The sequence below is a fragment of the Ziziphus jujuba genome, chromosome 7 (assembly GCF_031755915.1).
Source record: "Ziziphus jujuba cultivar Dongzao chromosome 7, ASM3175591v1".
Lineage (NCBI taxonomy): Eukaryota > Viridiplantae > Streptophyta > Magnoliopsida > Rosales > Rhamnaceae > Ziziphus > Ziziphus jujuba.
Window position 1 is genome coordinate 18,976,522 of NC_083385.1, and position 20,794 is coordinate 18,997,315.

At 31.2% G+C, this 20,794-nt stretch overlaps 2 protein-coding genes across 4 annotated transcripts; both read right to left on the reverse strand.

The window, feature by feature from the left end:
- Positions 1-1,335: 1,335 nt before the first annotated feature.
- LOC112489789 (uncharacterized) lies at positions 1,336-3,888 on the reverse strand. 3 transcript variants are annotated; one of them, XR_009639556.1, is made up of 2 exons: positions 3,678-3,888; positions 1,336-1,955 (listed from the first exon to the last, which is right to left on the reverse strand). XR_009639556.1 is itself a non-coding variant. In XM_025068816.3 (2 exons), the coding sequence occupies exon 1, from the start codon at positions 2,890-2,892 to the stop codon at positions 2,161-2,163; it is 732 nt and encodes a 243-aa protein (XP_024924584.2). In that variant the 5' UTR covers positions 2,893-3,888; the 3' UTR covers positions 1,401-1,955; positions 2,123-2,160. The 3 variants fall into 3 exon arrangements, 2 of the variants coding, with proteins under 2 accessions (XP_024924584.2, XP_024924585.2); XM_025068816.3 differs by having other exon boundaries at positions 1,401-1,955; positions 2,123-3,888; XM_025068817.3 differs by lacking the exon at positions 1,336-1,955 and adding an exon at positions 2,070-2,489.
- A 1,710-nt stretch (positions 3,889-5,598) lies between these two features.
- Positions 5,599-8,953, reverse strand: LOC107404788 (cytochrome P450 71AU50). The gene is made up of 2 exons (XM_016011785.4): positions 7,876-8,953; positions 5,599-6,340 (listed from the first exon to the last, which is right to left on the reverse strand). The coding sequence occupies exons 1-2, from the start codon at positions 8,746-8,748 to the stop codon at positions 5,726-5,728; spliced, it is 1,488 nt and encodes a 495-aa protein (XP_015867271.3). The 5' UTR covers positions 8,749-8,953; the 3' UTR covers positions 5,599-5,725.
- Positions 8,954-20,794: the final 11,841 nt, after the last annotated feature.

Consider the following 20,794-nt stretch of genomic DNA (forward strand, 5'->3'; position numbering starts at 1 on the left):
CATCTGCATTCCCTTTCACTCAAAAAACCCACTTATGAACAACAATGTTCATGTGAGGTGAGTATGGTACCAAAGACCATGCACCATTTTTCATTAAAGCTTCATATTCTAAATCTATTGCTTCTTTCCACTTTGGATGTTGTAAAGCTTCTTGAACACTTGTAGGTTTTGTCTCAAAACTATCATTGAAAGCTTGACTTGAAGCAGTTGTTAAACATTTAGGTTTGAATATACCACTTTTAGATCGTGTCTACATTGAATGAGTTGAGTAGCTTTTTTGAGATGCTTGATAGATGATATCTGTGACTTGTTGAAAAATCTCGGGATTATGAACTTAAGTGGTAAATGTAAAGAAACATCATGAGTTCTTGAACTACCAGCAAGTTGTATATTAGAAACAGTAGTAGGGTTAAGAGAAGTATGTGAATAACAAGCAATAGATCAAGACTCTTGAGCTGACTATGAGCTATTATAGTTAGGAGAAGCATAATCACCATTGTTGTCAGGAATTTAAGTAGCAGGACTAGTCAAAATAGAGTCATTGTTGTGAATAACATGACCAGCAGAACTTGTAGAGTGAATTTGAAGCTTTTCACCAGACATGAGAGTAGAACCAAGTTGTCCAACGGAAGTAGCAGCAAGTGTTGGAGATACTGAAACACTTAACAAACAAGTGGAGCATCAGAATAACTTGCTGCAACAGTTTCATTTGCAGCCTTGGAGAAAGAAAAACCATGTTGAAAAGGAAACTCAGTTCCATTAAAATGAACACTTCATGATATATATAAACTTGTCTAGATCTGTCCAAACATTTATAGCCCTTGTGACTGTCATTATAGCCAAGAAAGATAAACTTTGAAGTATGAAAATCAAATTTGTGTTTATTATAAGCTCTGAGTAGTGGAAAACACGCATAAGCAAACACCTTAAAAAACTTATAATCTGGTACCGTATCAAATAACATCTGATATGGACTTTTGTAATCTAGAACTGAAGTAGGCAATCGGTTAATGAGATATATAGCTGTAGTAAAAGCTTCCCATTAATATGTTAAAGGCATATAAGCTTGAGAAAGTAAACATAAGCCTACTCAACTATTTGTCGATGCTTTCTTTTTGCTCTCCCATTTTGCTGGTGTGTATGAGGACATGATGTTTAAACTGAATACCAAGACTTTACAAATAAGGTAGAAAAGCCCTATATTCTCCTCCACAATCAGAAAATAAGCACTTCAGTTTTGTATTGAACATTCTTTCAATCATGACTTGAAACTGCTTAAAGGCACCAAGTGCTTCAGATTTTAACTTCAGAAGATACATCCAAGTAAACCTGGAAATATCATCTACAAAATGTATATAATATCGAAATCCTTCCTTTGATAGTGTAGGAGTTGGTCGCCAAATATCAATATGAAGTAACTTAAGTGGAAACTTGGCTCGAGTATCAGATAAAGGAAAAGTACACATATGATTTTTTCCATACTGACATGCCTCATAGAAAACTGAATTTTTATTGAATTGTAATTTCGGTTTGTACAAAGAAATCACCTTCTTTATGACAGAAGATGATGCATGACCTAATCTTTGATGCAACACTTCCAACTGAATAGCAGCTGTATTAGCAACTTGTAAGTTGTCAATACTATCAATACTTTTGCAAGAATTGCAATCATAAGTAACAGAAATATGTTCATTATTACATACAGCTTTATTTTGACTACTAACTATATTTTAACTACTAACTGTAGAATCTTGATCATTAGAATGCAAAACACCAGACAAAACACATAGAGAAGTATTCTTAGCGGAAACAGAAACTAGCTTGTTATAGGCTTGATCTTCACAGACTTCATTAGTCTTGAGTACTGTAGTTAAAGACCTCCTTCCTAAACTGGAATAAGGAATTTACAGCTTGTATAAGCCTCCTTTGAGAACTATGATCCCACTCTGCTTGTCCTTTATCAAACATTCAACATCAGTAAATTCAGCTACAACATTGTTATCTGAAGCTAACTTAGAAATACTAAGCAAATTTTTTGCAATTTTAGGAACTATCAGTACACCTTTAAGTAAGAGCTCATAGTGAGAATGATATAGAGAATTAATATTTTTATTACATATACCTCTGATGTCAAGACCTTGTTCATTTCGAACAAGAAACTTATTTGCCAATATATTCAACTTGGTGAGACAAGTTATGACTATTGGAAATAACATGATTTGTTGCTTCACTGTCAAGATACCAGTTGGGGTCTCCAATCAAAACTGGTGTGACTGTATAATTGACTGAAACTCGACCATCACCAGAAATGCCACTGTTCACAGCACTATTGACAGTACTGTTGGGATGCTCACTTGAACCTAGCATCATAGGCAAGGCACAATTCACATTTGAGGAACCAAGACCAGTAGGTGAAACTTGTCTGATCCCTTGTTGATTTACATAATCAATTCCTCCTTGAAAACCAACCATCGAATCACCACAGTTCCCTGGTGGTAAATATGAGCCAGCAAAATTAGGAGAGTGAAACTGACAGGGCACACGACCAGAATTGAAATTAACTTTACTAGAGTATGGTCCAAAGACACCACTAATGGGAGTGAAAGCAAGCTGAACAAGATGACTTTGAGTGGGACCAAAAGCATTCTGAAAACCAACATTACTTGGCAAACCAGCATTATGAAAGACAAAGCTCCCAGAGTTATAATAGCAAAGTTTTGCAGTGTGTCCTATTTGGTCATAGATTTGGCACCTTGGTTTAAAGAACCTTCCACCTCTGCCTCTGCCACGACCTCTACCATAAAACCTCCCTCGATGATCATTATAATAATTCCTTCCATAACTCCCATTATCACACATGTGATCATTCAGAACATATTCAGAATTTTGCATACTGTTTAAAGTGTTAGAAGGTATAGCAGAGGAAGAATTAGGCAACTTAGAGGCAGAGTTAACCAATTACATTTGAGTATTGAATGCAGAAGCTAAATTTGTAGAATTGAAAATTGTCAGTGAATTATTTTGTTCAATCTTGGATTCATAACGCACCAAATAGCTTTTTACCTCTTGAAGATTAGGAAGAGGAGGTCGACTAGTATAATTTGTATAAACTATCTCATACTCAGGTTGGAGGCCTATCAAGATGCACATTACCAATTCTTTTTCTGAGAAAACAAACCTAGCAGCAATCATCTGATCAACAATTCTTTTCATCCTCTTGCAGTAATCAATGACTTTCATTGAGCCGTTCTTCATTGTCTGTAACTGATTTCGAAGCTGAAGGATAATAATTTCAGATTTAGGGGCATAAGTTTAAGTAATTGTGATCCAGATTCTCCTTGAAGTACGAAGACCAACAATGTCCCCAAGTTCACTCACAATGATTGCAAAAATTAACCAACCGTCTAGGAACTGATCTTGTAAGATCCAAATTTGTTGCTTAAATGAATAAAGGATTAGGTTTTCTTCAGTAACCTCCGTATCAGAATCAACAAATGTTTGCAGAAAAATTGGCTCATCACACAAAACAAATTTGTCAAGTTTATGACCTCTAAGAATTGGTAGAATATGTGATTTCCAAATCAAGTAATTTTCATTATCTAGCTTGATAAGAATGCTAGGAAACGGAGAAACAGTAATCAAAGATTCATATAGCTCTTCTGAGAAAATTTTTTCACCTTGACTTGCAACTTCGTTGGCCATGATTGAATTTAAGCAATCTGTCATTATCGAGTCCTCAGGATCCTACTATCATCACTCTGATACCATCATGTTGATTTTTGTAATACACTTGTTTGGCAAGAAAGAAAATAAAGAAGAGAAAAATAAAGAAAAAAGAGAGAGAGAGAAAAAGGAAGAAGTTTCTAATTCTGTTATTATTGTTGTTAACTAACACAGCTATTTTATAGTTCTATTTATATTAACAGAATCCAAAGGCTCTAATACAATACAACTGATTGCACATAAACTCGGTTACAATCTTGTTAAAAACATGTGTCTAAAACAATTCAAAACTCCAACACCTATCTACAACCTGTAAAACAAATAATAAAATAATAAAATACAAGAGTCCCCCATCTCCATCTCTTTTAGCTTTATCTTTTTTATATTTTAACAATACGTGTGGGGCAAGTAATTAAAAATGTTAAAATAAATAAACGTCAAAAACAAAAAGCAAACCAATATACAAAATGCACCTTTGCGTCTGACTAGATAATATTTCTCCCGTATTGCCAACTAGGCATACTGGCTTCATGAAGTTACTAAAATCACAATTATGAATGACTTATTGGCTGCTAATATATAAACTAGTTCTAAATATAACTTCACGAAGCACACGCTTGGACTTTCTATTTATCTATATATAACTCAAAGTAACGAAAACATTGATACACTTTTCCGGCCCAAAAGCATGAGAGTACAATCTATATATATATTTTTTTGGGGAGATTATATAATATATTTAGGCCGTGATTAAGCTTTTCCAGAGTTTTAGTTTTTTTTTTTTTTTTTCTCTTTTAAAAATACACTTTTGATAAACTATATTTTATTGGCTTTAGAAATTTTTGTAACAGATTGAAACTCTTTTAAAAAATGGTCAAACACCCTCTACTTCTAAGCTGGCTTTTAGAAACAAGTGAATATTATTCTTACCAAACATAAAAAAGTTAAAAAATTAAAAACTATAAATTACCCCCTAAGCTCACTTATATGCCATGGTAAAGTATAATCTATGATTAATGTGGGATTTTGAACTTAAGATTCCAAAACTGTAACTTATTCTATTTTATTTTTAATATTTTTAAATGAAGTAATATTATATCAATAATAAACAAGGATAGAGACATACAAAAATAATAAAAAAATTAGAATCAATGAATATATATATATATATATATATAAGATTTTAATTGTAATGTAAAAATATTTCTGTATGGTTCCCAAAAATTTATATTTCCATAATATCTCTGTTGTGTATTTTCTTATTTTTAGCTTTTAAAAGATCAGACTTTCAATTAGTTAAATTTTTTTGAGGCGAGGATCCATTAAGCCCAAGTTGCCGGGTCAACCCAACGATGTGAAAGAGGAGCTCGAAGACTGCTCCTTTGGAAAACTGGGTCAAGGATGGTTTGCCGGACTCTTTTCGAAGGAATCAGGCTGTTGCAATGGATCGTCACTCAGAAATGGTTGAGTTGGTTGGGAAGACTAGTCAACTATTGGATTTAAATTAATGCGCCCAAGGAGGAGGAGGCGAAGAAGTAGGGTTGGGGGGGTGTGGGGTCTAGGTGATATACTTCTGGATGAGCAGTGAAATGGCCAGAAAACTTCATTGGCTTATGATGTTCCTTCAACAGAGGCAGGATGGTTTCTCTATTTTTTTTTCAACAGGTGGCATGACGTTTGAAAGAGGAGGAAGAAGATAAATTTTAAAAAAAATTAGAAAATTAAATGGATTATTTTGGCAATTTAATTTTTACGGGACGGACTGTACAAAGTGTTTCTTTTGCATTGAAAAACAACTTCTCATATATGTGTGTGTGTGTATATATATATATATATATAGAGAGAGAGAGAGAGAGAGAGAAAGAGAGAGAGAGATTAAATCTAATAACCAGTAGTACATAATTAGAATTTACATTTTATTTTTTTTTTTATTTTTATAGATCTTTTGTCCAAGAACCAAAACAAACACATTCCAGGAAACGTCATAAACAAATTAATATTATCATTTGTGAAGCCGATAGGTAGGAATAGCCAATAAATGCTTAGCCCTCGGAACCGTCAAACCAAACTCCTCCGTCATGTCCAAATCCGCCGGTGACATCCCGTTCGGAAGTTCCCAATCGAAACAATGCACCAGCTGAGCCAAAACCAGCCGAACGACAGTCAAACCCAATTGTATCCCGGGGCAACCTCTCCGACCCGACCCGAACGGAATAAGCTGAAGGTCACGTCCCCGGACATCAATATTGCTTCCGACGAATCTTTCCGGGGAGAACTTTTCTGCATCCGTCCACGCATCAGGGTCTCTTCCGATTGCCCACGCGTTTATGATGATGTGGGCCTTCTTGGGTATGTGGAAGCCATTGATGGTGCAATCTTCAGTAGATGCATGGGGAATTAACAATGGTCCGGCTGGATGTAACCTCAGGGTTTCTTTCACTACCATGTTTAAGTAGTCTAAGCTTTCTAGGTCTGTTTCTTCTACAGTCCTCTTCATGCCCACTGTGTTTTCTAACTCTTCTTGGACTTTTTTCATTATGTTTGGGTTCTTGATGAGTTCTGAGATTGCCCAATCTATTGTTGTTGATGCTGTGTCTATGGAGGCTGAAAGCATGTCCTATAAAAAGGAAATGTTACGTGTAGGAGAACATCTATTTTAGATTAGTAGAAAGAAAAAGAAAAAAGAAAAAAAGAAAAAGGCCCTGAAACATTAGAAGAAAAGGAAAAAGAAAAAAGAAATAAGTTTTAAAAAAAGACACATATTAAACAAGAAAAATACTATTTATCACTATGGGTCGTCACCACTATTGGAACCTCACTGTTCAGTCAAATAATCAATTTCCAATCCATGTAAAACATAATTAATATATTGATCTCTCTATCTATTTTTTTGTTTTTTTTGAAAAACAATTATACTCTTGATAAATATTGCTTTAAATTTTTGCTGAGTTGCTTGTTCAACAAATCTACTCAAAAGTAGACTTGCACCTCTATTTCAATTTTTTTTAAAAAAAAAAAAACAAAATATGAGTAATTTACAATGCCTTTTTTAAAAAGTAAAAATTGTTTTTTTGTTAATTTTTTTTTATTTTGATGAAGTTAAAAATGATTTAAATGAATCCAATTACTAATTGAATTGTAAGCATAATTTCACTTAGTGATCGTCACTAGTAAAGACAAAGAGCCATACTTATTAAACAAGTAAATCATTAAAAAAGTAAATGACAAACATACTCATTTTAAAGGAGAAAACACAAAGGATGATGAAAAGATGAAACAAAAATCATGGAGAAAATGTTAAGTAAACCTTGTGTATCAAGATGGAATATATGATGCTTTTATCAAAAAAGGCAGAATATATGATTTGGTATAAATGACCAATCAAATATTCAAATAATGCCATGTGTATTTTAAATTCACATGAAGTAAGAATAACAATGTTTTCTTTTGAAAAAGAACAACACAAAATACGTTATCAATCAAAGGGTAAATTTGCAACACAAAATATGTTTTCAATCAAAGAGTAAATTTCATATAAACCCCATCAATTTTGTCATAATTATATTTATGATTTTTAACTATAAAAATTAATTTTAAAAAACTGACAGATAATTATAAAAATTAATTGTAATTAAGACAACTAAAAATATTTAAATGAATTTTTTTCATCAATCAAATGAAATAATAAATAAATAAATAAAACTTTAGGCAATTTGCTCTTTTTATATTTCCACCTATATAATGGTCAATCTCATCATTTTCCTATATGATTTTCATATGCAATATTTTTTTTTTGTCATATTTTCAAAAGATTTAGTTACCATCATTGTACCTAATTATGCTAATTAATTAGATGCATGCATAACTCCAAGAAAAGGAAAAAAAAAAAGAAAAAGAAAGATAAAACATGTATTGCTGAATCAACTCGAAAGAGAAAAATGAAAAATAAAGTTTAATATCTATGAAAATATTCTATTGGACGATATCGAGCATGCTATGTTGCCTGACAGATATTTTGATTCACGGTATTCCGCTTATGAATCAAAAGATTGTATGACAACATAGCATATCCGATGTGGCCAAGTAGACTATTCGTGTTAGTATATATATACATCCAAATAAGAGAAGCAATTAGCGTTTATCGAAGGTTACCAAAATGATTGCTTTGATGTTGGACCTTTCAATACGATATTCAGATTCTTCGGATCCCAAAAAACCCAACATGACATCAACAAAGTCCTTGTTTTTATCTTCATCCTTAGACTGAGCATGCTCATCGATGATCTTCTCAAAGAAATCATCAAACACTTTGCCAACCTTCTTCATCTTCTTCGTCAATCCCTGAAGATCTAACGAAGCAATCGGAGGAATATAATCTCCTAAGTTCGGAGCCGCCGACAACTGCATACCCTCTTGGATCACAGCCTTGAACCCTCTCTCGTCGAACTCACTGTCCGCGAATTTCTTCCCGAAAACCATCCTGCAACTCATATCGGCACTTAGGGACGAAACCTTGACGCTTAGATCAACGGCGACTCTGTCGCGAGCCGACTTTCGAAGGGAGTCGATGAACAGGCCGACCTCTTCCTTCCTCATAGCTCTGAAGGAGTTGATCTTCACGTTGCTGAGCAGTTCAAGAGTGCACATCTTTCGAACGTCGCGCCAGTACGAGCCGTACTCGGCGAAGGCCATGCTTTTTTGGTTGTAAGAGATGTGCTTGGCGGCTTCATGTGGAGGTCGTGATGCGAAAACAAGGTCGTGGGTCTTGAGAAAGAGCTCGGCGGCTTTGGGGGAGGAGACGACAATGGTGGGAATGAGGCCTAAGCGGATATGCATGATGGGGCCATATTGTTTGGCGAGACGGTGAAGATCTCTGTGAGGAAATTCTCCTAACAAATGGAGGCTTCCGAAAATGGGAAACCCTCTTGGACCTGGAGGTAATCTCTTGTTGTTGTTGTTGGTTCTTTTCCATAGCAGGATATAAGCAAGTAAAAGCAGTGCAAGAATTGTCCAAATCCAAGCCATGGGATATCGGACTATTTCAAAGCTTAAGGAAATTTAAGCTCGGATGGTTGTATAATTAGCTCTCAATGCAATAATATTGGAGATACTTATGGAAAAAAAAACGGTGAATTAAAATGACAATGGAGCTTTAGTACAAAATGTTAGTTAAAGTGCTATGATGCTTATGATGTAGAGTTCTTATCGAATGAACCGAGCAGATAATATTTATTATTCATTACTTGTTTCTAAGTGTTTTGTCTCATGATTATCTTTTCTTTTTTCGGCCGGCAAAGGTATACGTAAGGCATATGAATGTTACTTCAAAATAAAAAACAAAAGGCATATGAATGTTTTTCTTTTTTTAAATATATTATATAATTTTTTTTGCTATTATTTTTTGAATAAATGTTTTTTGTTACGTGGATTTTGATAAATGAATACTGATAAAGTCCAATGTAATAATTGAAAATAACCAAATAATTTATTAAGATCCAGCCAGTCCAATGAGCTGCCCGTAAGTGTATCAATTATTTCTGCTGCCCTACTTGCCCCCATACGCTTCACGAAAGCTGTCTCCTGCCCAGGACTTATCCGGTCAGTCTCTCCCACGTACGAGTGGAGAAGAAATGTTGCTCCCAAGTGTGTCATGGTCATGGAACACGATGACCCCTGTTTCTTCTTTCCCTCTCTCATGGAGTTAATATATTTAAAATTATAATAATTTCATAAAATATTTTATTTTATTTCATTTCTTATTGGGACCGGAGTGCTTTTCCCGTTAATGGGAGGAGAGCATAGGAATGATAATTTATCCTGCATGATCCAATTCCTACATAGGAGTGGGGCAGTTTTTCTTTGAAAAATCAAAATTACGGTGAATCTAGGACAAAAGTTTAAAACCCAAAGCAGGCATGAGTCCGGCTCGATATATATATATATATATATATATATTTTAATTTTTTTTAATTTTATTTATGTAAAATATTATTTTTTTCTTTTCTTACAAGTTCCAACACTAATTTTTTAATTTTAGCCACCAACATTAATATATTTTATTATACTTTAATCATTTTATTTATATTTTATTCATAAAAAAAATTATATAAATTTTAAAAAAAAAATTATATGAATAAAAAAAAAAAAAAACAGTTCCGTCCTATCCTCGATTGGAGAATTTTCATCCCCATCCCATCTATAAGAAAAAAGAAAAAACTAAGAAAACTCTATGCAAACATAGAAATGAAATTTTAAAAAACAATTCTGTCTCGCTACGCAAAGCGGCCTATGAATAATGAATTGTAGACTTTAAGAAAGGAAAGCAAGGTGGGTCCCACAATGCACATTTTCTCTCTTGCAAAGGACAAACTTGAGGAGAATCCGTACCCCTACGTACCCTCTTAATCCCCCTAATTAAGCAAGTTTTTGGTACAATCCACCTCATAAATCCCACGTTCATTTTTTTTTTTTTGGCGCAATTTGTGTCTAGGCAAATTTTATTTATATATATATATATTTTCAATCTTGTTATTATTTTATTTCGATTTTACAAAAATTCCGCTCAACACTAAACTGTCCCATCCAATATTTGGCATGGAAACCAAGGTGTACTTACTGTGAAGTACATTTTTGCGAGATATATTGTTGGGCCCTTACACAACACTATTTTTGCTTTGTTTTGTTTTTGTTTTTTGTTTTTTTTCGTTTGGTTTTTGTTATATATACATATAAAAGAATTTTCTTTTTTCTAAAATATCCAGATGATTTTTATCCGGGATTGTGATAAAGATGATGGTTTTTAGATATATAAAAGACAAAAATTATCGTTGTTTTTACTATAGCTTTGAAAAATCATTCAGGACTTTTTAGCATGTGAGATTTTATATATATATATATATAGAGAGAGAGAAATTTATAGTATGCGTATGAGTCCTATATATATATATATATATATGATAACATGTTTTTTACATGATAATTTTGAAAAAAAAAGTTTAATTTTAAAAAATTTTGATATTATGAATAATGTTGCTATTATGAATAATAATAAAAATTCAATTCAATTATTATGGAAAATGTAATAATTTAAATAAATGCTAGATAATAATAAAAAATTAATTTCGTTTATTTTTCTTGTTTAGTATAATAAAATCCATTCCATACAATAAAATATTCATTTAAATATTTTTGATTTTTAATTTTTTATGTTAAACTTTTTAATTCTTTTAATTATTAATATTATATAGATAATGTAATCATGTAATTGAAATGATAAATAATAATAAAAATAAATAATATCTAGAAATTATTATTATTATTATAATATTGATAGTGCAATACAATATTCATATAGAATAATTTTATACAATATATTCTAATCTAATATAATAAATAATAATAATAATAGTCCTGCGCTAAACGGAAAATGGAAACAAATATTTGTGACAAAGGTTAAATTAATTAAACTATATATAATAATTAATTTTTCAACATAATAAATCTATATATTTTCTTTCATCAATTTCTCTTATATTTTCTCTCATCACTTTATCTCTCTAATTTCTCTCACCATCCATGTGTAAGCCTATTGGTAGGAAGGAAAGAAATTGGATGTTACACGAAACAACAATTCAGTGCAAATAGCAAATAAAACAACAATTCAACACAAAATTCAAATACAAATGAGGGTGGTAAGGATTGAGCTTAGGATCTTTCAATTATTAAGGCTCAGATACCATAAATAAGTTATGAGACTATATCAAAATTAAAATGTTAAATATAAATGGGAAAATAAATAAACAAAATCTCTAAAAAACTATAATGACGCTTATTCATCTTGGTTTATAACTTAATAAGTAAAACTAAAAAGCACAAATTATTATTTCTTTTTTAAATATATTTTAAATACTAGGCTTGGCCCACGTGCGTTGCATGTGTAATGCTATGTAATAGAGTTAAATATGAAAGGATAAATATGATAAAATTGTTTAAGATTTTGGCAAAGGTAAGCTAACAGGCCTTTTGATAAAGTATCAGAATTTTAGGTATATATATTTTTTTTGAAAAGGTAGCGGAATTACAAAGATCAAAACTGAAATACAAGCAAGCTTCGATTATGGTGACAGATACAAGATTGATCATCTCTACCTTTTAATCACTCATCATCCCTGTTTACACAAATCAAATAAAGAACAAAAACAAAAATAAATAAATTATTAAGTTTTATCAAGCAAATAATAATGAAATAAATAAAATAATTTTTTTACTAATTTGGAAAATGTACATTTTCATCAAATCATCGTCCTGCACTTGTTTAGGTAGGGAAGACTTATTTATTTATTTATTTTTCCTTTGTGGTGGGGATGGGGATTCAATGAGAAGCTGGAACAGAGAACAGAGAAAGAGAAAGAAAAAGAGATAGGGGGCTTCTTCAAAGACAAAGAATTCCAAGGGTTCATAAATTGAGTGAAAAAATAAAAAAGAAATACAAAAAAAAAAATAAAAAAAAATAAAATAAAACAAATGAAGCTACTTGGTTGTAGCCGTGAGGAATGAAGGAAAAGTTGGTGCATTCTTCTTGGATGGCCATTCTTCCTCCTCCTCGTTTCTGTTGCTTCTTGGCATTTGATAATTTCTTGAAGTTTCACACCTTAAAAAGCAAACTAAAATAATCCCAAAGTACATCTTTCCCATCATAAGAATCAATGCAACCCATACCCTTTTGTCCTTAACTTTGCAGAATCCTTCCCATTATACCTGGCAATTCGGGTTGGTGGGTCGTGTTCATGTCAACCCGTTTAATAATCGTGTCAAAAATGCCTAACCCGAACATGACCCATTTATTAATCGTGTCAGGTACCTAAAACACTAACCCGACCTGTTTATAAACAGGTCAACACGACACGACCCGTTTAACACGATTATTTTACCGGGTCGTGTTGACCTATTAACCCGTTAACCTGAAATTGACCTATTAACCCGAAAACTAACCTATTAACCCGTTAACCCGAAAATTAACCTATTAACCCGAAATTTTTTTTATTTTATTTTTATTTTTATGTTTTTGTTTTATTAAAGATATATTTTTTGTTTTTAAAAAATTAGTAATAGAAAATTATTTTTATAAAATTTTTAATTTATAATATTTTTTAGTTATTAAATATTATATTAGTGATAAAATATTAATTTAAAATTAAATTTAAATGGGTTGTAATAGGTATATAATCGTGTCGGGTTGAAACTGACACGTTTAATAAATGGGTCGTAACGGGTCAATTTCGAGTTAAACAGGTCAACCCGAAAATGACACGATTAATAATCGTGTTAAACGGGTTGACCCGATTATGACCCGAACTCATTTATAATAAACCCAAACCCATTTATTCCGTGTCATTTTCGAGTCGTGTCGCCGTGTCATGATCCAAATTGCCAGGTCTACTTCCCATACGCAAATACATCTCGTCCTTCGCAAAAGTTGACACTACACCACTTTTTCCTACCATGGTTATATTACATCAATATCCTTATCTCTTAAGTTAAAAGTTGATAAAAATTGAGGATAAATTTGTAATACTGAAGGGCATCTAGGTAACTTTATGGGGGGTCCAAAAATTTCTAACAGTATCTGGTGAATCTGGCTTTTATATATAGTTATAGATAATGAAATTCATTATATTTTTGTAAAAACAATTGATATTTGAATAAGAAGCTTTATGGTAACAATTTTATGTTTTATATCTTCATATATAGCAACTATTGATTACATGAAAATCAGTATGGTATCTTGATTATGGGGTGCTAAATGCTTAATTTTCTATCTTTTTGTTTTTTGTTTTTTTGTTTTTTTGTTTTTTTGTTTTTTTTTTTGGTCTCCGCATCTACTTATTTTCTCGCTTAGATCTTCATTTGGTACTCGCTTGTGGACCCTGCAGGCCTGTATTTGGCTCTTCCATTGATTACACTGGCCAAACAACAATTCAATGCAAATAGCAACTAAAATAAAAATTCAACACAAATTCAAATTCAAATGAGAATAGTAAGGATCAAACTCAGAATCCTTCAATTATTAAGGTTTTGATACCATAAACAAGTAATTGAAAAGGAAAATAGAAGGCGGGAGAATGAGTAGTGCAAATACTTACCTTTTCTTTATTTTTGTTTTTATTTTTATTTAAGAAATTGTACAGTAGTCTATTTATAGAAATTTACAATAAACATAACTATGGGAACAATTATAAGAGCAATCAAAATAAGGACCATATACAGATCAAAGGAGTTGAGGCATTTATTCCTTCTTGATTCTAATGATTTTGACCAAAACAAATGTTTTGGGTAGAGGTGGTAATTGGGTCATGATACGGTGACACGACTTAAAAATGACACCGAATAAGTGGTTTTGGGTTTATTATAAATGGATTCAGATCATAATCGGATCAACCCGTTTAACACGATTATTAATCGTGTCATTTTCGGGTTGATCCGTTTAACTCGAAATTGATCCATTATGATCCATTTATTAAACATGTCAATTTCAACCCGACACGATTATATACCTATTACAACCCATTTAAATTATAATTTTATCCATAATATAATATTTAATAACTAAAAAATATTATAAATTAAAAACTTTATAAAAACAATTTTCTATTATTAATTTTCGAAAGACAAAAAATAAATCTTTAACAAAACAAAAATAAAAACATAGAAAAATAACGGGTCAATTGCAGGTTAACAGGTTAATATGTTATGTTGACCTAAGGTACCTGATACGATTAATAAATGGGTTTTGACACGATTATTAAACGGATTGATACGAATACAACCCATAAATACGAATTGCCAAGTCTAGTTTAGAATTTGTATTCTTAAAATGATATCATAGGGATTTGCAATCATTGTGGAAATTCCATTTTCCTTACGTGGTAATCATAGATATATTACCAATTGGTTTTTTTCTTTTTTTTTTCTTTTTTTTTCTAATCGTACTTGGAACTTTTTTTCTTTTTTTTTTTTTTTGAAGCAAAGGAATATTCATTGATTAATAGACAGGATTATAGACATCAGCTTGAAGATCTGTATACCCCTAAAAAAATAAATTGAATAGCACTTCATTGTATTTCACTCTTGATTTCTTTTTCTTTTTTTAATTATTTCTTAGAACTTCTTTTTCTTTTTTACTAATATTTTATCTCAGTTACTCTATAAATATCCCTCATCTGTTTGTTTGGTTTTTATTTTATTTTATTTTTATATATCTTTAATTAATTTCTAAACTTTTTCTTTAAAAGTCAACAAGGATAAACCATTTTCTTTTTTTTAATGTTTGGATAAATTCTGCAAGGATAAACCAAATTATTTGGAAAAACAAAAAGTACGATTATCATTATATTAAAACTTATTTAAAAAAATATATATTATATTGTTGGTAATATTTAGACCAAAACATTGATGGTGATGTTAACTTCTTTCAATTTAGAAGTTCACTCTCTAATTTGGTCTGCGCTCTCAAATCTGATAGCAAAAAACTAAGGAAAGCAATTCGACCTTTCCTTTATGGAATGCGTGCTACTTGATTGATGAAAGAGGTCAAGCTACCATAGGACAAAAGGGAGAAGAGAGTTGGTAGTCTCTGTGATATGCGAGCATGCTACTTTTAAATAAAATGTTTATTTATGAAAGATAAAAATAAATGATAAATTGACTATATGATTTTAATAGTTATAGAGAACGAAAGAGAAGATGTTAATTTAAGGGGAACTAAAATAAATGATAAATTGATCACCAGACATTTTAACAGAAGCATAGAACAAAAGAGAATTTTATATTAAGTTCTAATGCCTAAAAATTAAATCACACTTTATTAATAAATAAAATTCAACTCACAATATAATTGGAAAGAACAAAAAAAGAACAAATTAAAATATAAATGACAATTGATTGGAAACTAGAAAAGAGAAAACTAAAGAAAATCAGACTAAAGCACATTATATAGAGAAGTTGATTCAATAGTGAGTGGTGTTTGAAATGATGCTTTCTACCCTTTTATATAGCCTCCACCAAAGCTTGTCGATAGTGATGAGAACCTTGATAAGCCTTCAATTTCGATAAAACTCATCTAATCTTGATAAATCATGTATTTATATAAAATTTATATATTTTATACCAATTAATAATTTTAGATAAATATCCAAACCCAAATCTACATTTTTTTATGTTAAATATTATCTTTGTTCCACTCAATTTATAAAAAAATTATCTTCTTCCACATAGTTTCCAAACTCTATCTCCTATACTGATAAAATAATTTTATGGCTCAAACATATATATATATATATATATAATATAACTAAATAAATTAAATCATATAATAATTAATCTTTTTACTGAAAATCTTTTTCCATTTTCTTTCTTTTTTCTCTATGTGCTATGCCTCTGATTTCCACTACCATATTATCTCCCTTCACTTTTTCCATTGTGTCTCTTTCATTTCTTTATTTCCTTTTTTTTATCTTAATCATTCTATAATTTCTTTCTAAAAGTTTTAAAATCAATAAAGGTTAATCTTTGAGGTAAAAATTTGAGCCTATGTGCCCAAATCTAAAATATTGGGCATTGCCTATTGCCTGTCACCATTAATGAACAAAAATGATTTTTTTCTCTACACTTTTTTCACTTTCTCTCCTATTTATTTATCTCTTTTTTCTTATTAATTAAATTTGAAAACCATCCCTGCCTTAATTATTCTATATAATTTTTTTCCTCAAAGCTTTGAAATTAATATTTTTTTATTTATTATTTATAGCAATTTCTTCTGTTCAGATGTCTCGAAGCCATGATCTTTTAAATGTGGATGGTGTGAGTACGAGTAACTTACCAATTGAACCAACTTTGATTAGTTTTTGGGGTGTAAATTTGGGTCTGGGTGTCCAAATTTGAAATACTTGAGGTATGCCTATTAGGGTATCACTATTGAGCAAATCGACAACATTTAAAATCAGGCTGATTTTCAAATTTAGGTAAAAAATAGAGATTAGTAAATAGGAGAGAAAGTGAAAAAAGCGAAGAGAAATTAATGTGGTAGGGGAAATTAATTGATTAATCATATATACCTCTAAGATGGCCTGAGAGAGATGTTTCCTCTAATGAGCAAACCTTATTAATACACATGATGAGACAGTCATAAATATTCTATCAGACATTCTTCATACTCTCGGAATAAAACTTTGTATTTCAACTCATATGTTTCTCTGCAATTCCCCAATCCAGTAATGTTTAAGGTTTTATTAAATCAGAGGGAGGATTTATTACTCAGAATGAATACTACCTACACAATTATCCCTTTAATTTTTAAGGAGTATTAATTTGTGGATAAAATTGCATTTTTCTTAAGATATAAATTAAGTATCGAATGGATGGTTCCTTCCATGTGTGGAAAAGAATCTCATTTCACCAATTTGATGGAAGCAAGGGAGGAATGAAACCCTCATTCCTTTTATATTTGATATCTAATCAAACAAAAGAATGGAGATTCCTAAAGAATGACCAATCCATTGTCCTTTTTAATTTGACCAACAATTGCCACCTTATTTAGTGTTAAAAAACAATCTATAATACCATTGTTTTTTAAAAGCTTGAATTTTTTAGAGGTGGACCAACAATGGGTTTAATACTTTAACCCTTACCTATCTTTTATTAGCTACCTAGAAGCTAGAACCTGTGGAAAAAGTAGTTATATTAAATAAAAGTCCCCATCTCTCTCTCTCTCTCTCTCTCTCTCTCTCTCGCTCTTGTTCTTAATAGTATATGTGTGGGACAAGAAAAGAAATTAGATACTGTTCAAGAATAGAACAAAAACAAACCAATTTACAAATGAAAAATGCTATTTATAACCATTGATGTTCCATCACCAATGGGATTTATTGTTATATGACAAATAACAATTTAAATAGTTAAAAAATTTCACTTTTAAGGTTTTATATCAAAACCCATATAATATCCTTGACCGGAACACTAGACAAGTCCTGATCCCAGCAAAACCATACCGGACCCTCTAATAGAAAATCCGACAGCATCTCCCTCAAAGGTTAGACTTACCACAAAATTTCCTGTACAGAAAACATACTCCTAATAGTATCTCTTTATTTCTTCCACCTTACTACAATTTGCTTCTTGAACTTTCAGCAACGAATAAAGACGTTGATCTTGGCCCCTGGACAATCAACGTCTACTAACTTGGACCTAGGAAAATGGATTTAAAAACATGAGATGCTAGTTATCTCAGTGAGTGACCCAATCTACTATGCAACAATAGTAATAATAATCATACTAATGTAATACACTCGATTAACTAATGATAAATAAATAATAATTAGTTGAAAATAATGTTTTCACTCAAAAATCCTCACAATTTACTCAGTCGGAAATGTTTCCCTTTTAAAACATTTTAACAAAACCCACTATTTTATATCCCAAAATCAACGAAGTAAATAATAAATAAAATACAAATAATCTAAATCTTACAATATAACTTTGAGGATAATTTAATAACAAATAATTGAATTTATAATAAAATATCATAAGATAAAATAAAGTCACAAATAAATAATACAATTTGTATTAGAAGAATTTAGTACAAAAGCAAATTAACCAAACAAAATTAAACTCAATATAAAGTTTATAAAATTTATTAGTTAAATCAATGAAATAATAAATAATAAAAGAATTATTTTAATTAGTTTAAAATACCTCAATTTGGATAGGCAATAAAATACAATAAATTTCATGTTAAATAAAATCCCACATTGAAACAATAATGAAAACATGAATAAATGCGTTTAAATAATCAATTTAAATAAGTAAAATAAATCAATTAAACAATAAAATCAATATTTAAATCAATTTAAAACATCCATTTGAAATAAATGGTAAAAATATAATAGAACTTATTTTAACACACCGAATCAATTTAAATAGTAAAATCATGGAAAAATGCATTTTTAGAACATTAAACTAAATAAATGATAAAAACATAATTAAAGATATTTTAATTTTAAATACTCTTTTAAAGCATTTTATTTTGGAAATCGTATCGATAAAACCACTTGATGCACCAAACTATAAACCAGTGATGCTCGACGGTACCTAGTGCCCCAGGCACGGCCTGACGGGGAGGTTAAAGAGAGAAACTTGCATCTGGCTACTTTGGCATCCCAACAACTTCGATATTTATAGCTACTATCCTGGCCATGGAAGGGGGCAGTTATGGCCAATATATCAAACTTGCCTGTCCTCCGGTCTATAGCATCTCATGGGATAGCATACAACTTGCATGCTTATCAATCACATATACATTATAGAACACCAGTACTATATAATGCATATAAAACTAGTAAAATCATATATTTTTCAAATATCGAAATCTCATAAATACCACTAGATTAGATACCTCTTTTCAAGTCCATATAATCCACATTTCATTTAAACCATCATCCTAAATCCATCTTGTTAAATCCATTCTCATAATTTAATTAATGTAAATATACCAAATTTCCAGTGGCATAAAATCAATCCATATATTTAAATGCACAAATATATTTTTGAAGCATAATAACTTCAAACAATATTTTTGTCAGATTCTCAAAATTAATTTAAATCAAGTATATCATTAAAATCATGTAAAATTTATACATAATTAAATCCCACAATTCATCAATGCATAATGAATTTAAAGTAAATAATTTCTTTCAAATATACAAAAATCAATCCATACCAAAAATAATATTAAAACCACATGAAATCATATATTATTAAATTCATGTAAACACATTTATTATGCATCATAATTTCTTACAAAAACTTAATAAATAATTTAACATAAATTAAAACAATAATTTCTTTAAAATCCCAAAATAACCTTTGGCAACAGCACACATATAAATTCATCATAAATTTATAATATAAATTCGGATGAAATTCTCTTAAATATTAAACACAATTAACATATTTTTCTAAAAATTCAATTATCACAAAATATATTTAATTGAGCACTCGAAAATGAATTTGGAGGTGGGTCACTCATCTCAAACATGCATATAAATCAAGATCCTCAACGGGATCAGTCCCACGACTCACATGTGCTCCTCTCGGAGATCGTACCTGGAGTGGCCGGAATATCGCAGGAAAGGTTTCGGGTTTAATGTCCTTGAATCTCACAATCCATCAAGAATTAAGGGCAAAGGATCTCATATTCAGATTCAAGGAGGTCGAATTAGTGGAAAAAGGTTGGTGGGATCACTGAGAACTCACCAAAACTGTATTTTCCAACGAGCCGCCATGCCCACCGGAAAAGCTCACCAACGGAAGCGCATCCTGTGACCAATGGCTGTGATTTTTGGTGGAGAAGTAGATCAGAGGATGGGTAAGCCAATGAGACCGACGATGTCAAAAATGGGTGGCTGGTTTGGAAAAAAATTGGTGGTGGAAGGAAAGGGCATCGCAGATGGAAAAAACCCCGATCTGGGCACGTCAACAGTCGGTTAGCCATGGGTTTTGGGTGGCTGATCGGTTTTCAAATGGGCTTGCTGGAGGTCCCGTGCATGTTGCATGGTGGTGGCTAGAAAAGGGTGAACGGCATAAGGCTAGTTCCTCCCTCTCTCTCCTCTTTCTCTCCCCTATTTCTCCTTCTCTCTCTTCCATTTTTTTTTCTCTCTCACCCCTCTCAGCCAATCAAAACACCTTTGGGTGCTACTATGCACTCACTGGCTCACCCAAATTTTTGACATGTGGCACAGTGTCATTGGATACTGTGCACACATGCAAATAATGCACATTAAACAATGTCCTAGAAAAACTTTATAGTTCCATAACTTTCTAACTAAATGTCTAAATTAGGCATGCCACTGGTATATGAACTGGTATTGATGCGTACTTCACAATTATACATGATTCAAAATAAAGTTTATAAAAATAAAAAGTCAAACCCGGCAGCCTTGAACAATTCGGACTACAACTTGTTTTGCTCATAACTTTCAAATCGTAACTCTATTTTTGACGTGCTACTAGTTTACGA

Excerpts from the sequence above, each read along its gene's own strand:
- LOC107404788 (XM_016011785.4), bottom strand. The coding sequence starts at position 8,748 with ATGGCTTGGATTTGGACAATTCTTGCACTGCTTTTACTTGCTTATATC. Across the intron at positions 6,341-7,875 it reads ACATCAAAGCAATCATTTTG|GACATGCTTTCAGCCTCCAT; the intron begins GTAACCTTCGAT and ends TCCTTTTTATAG.
- LOC112489789 (XM_025068816.3), bottom strand. The coding sequence starts at position 2,892 with ATGCAAAATTCTGAATATGTTCTGAATGATCACATGTGTGATAATGGG.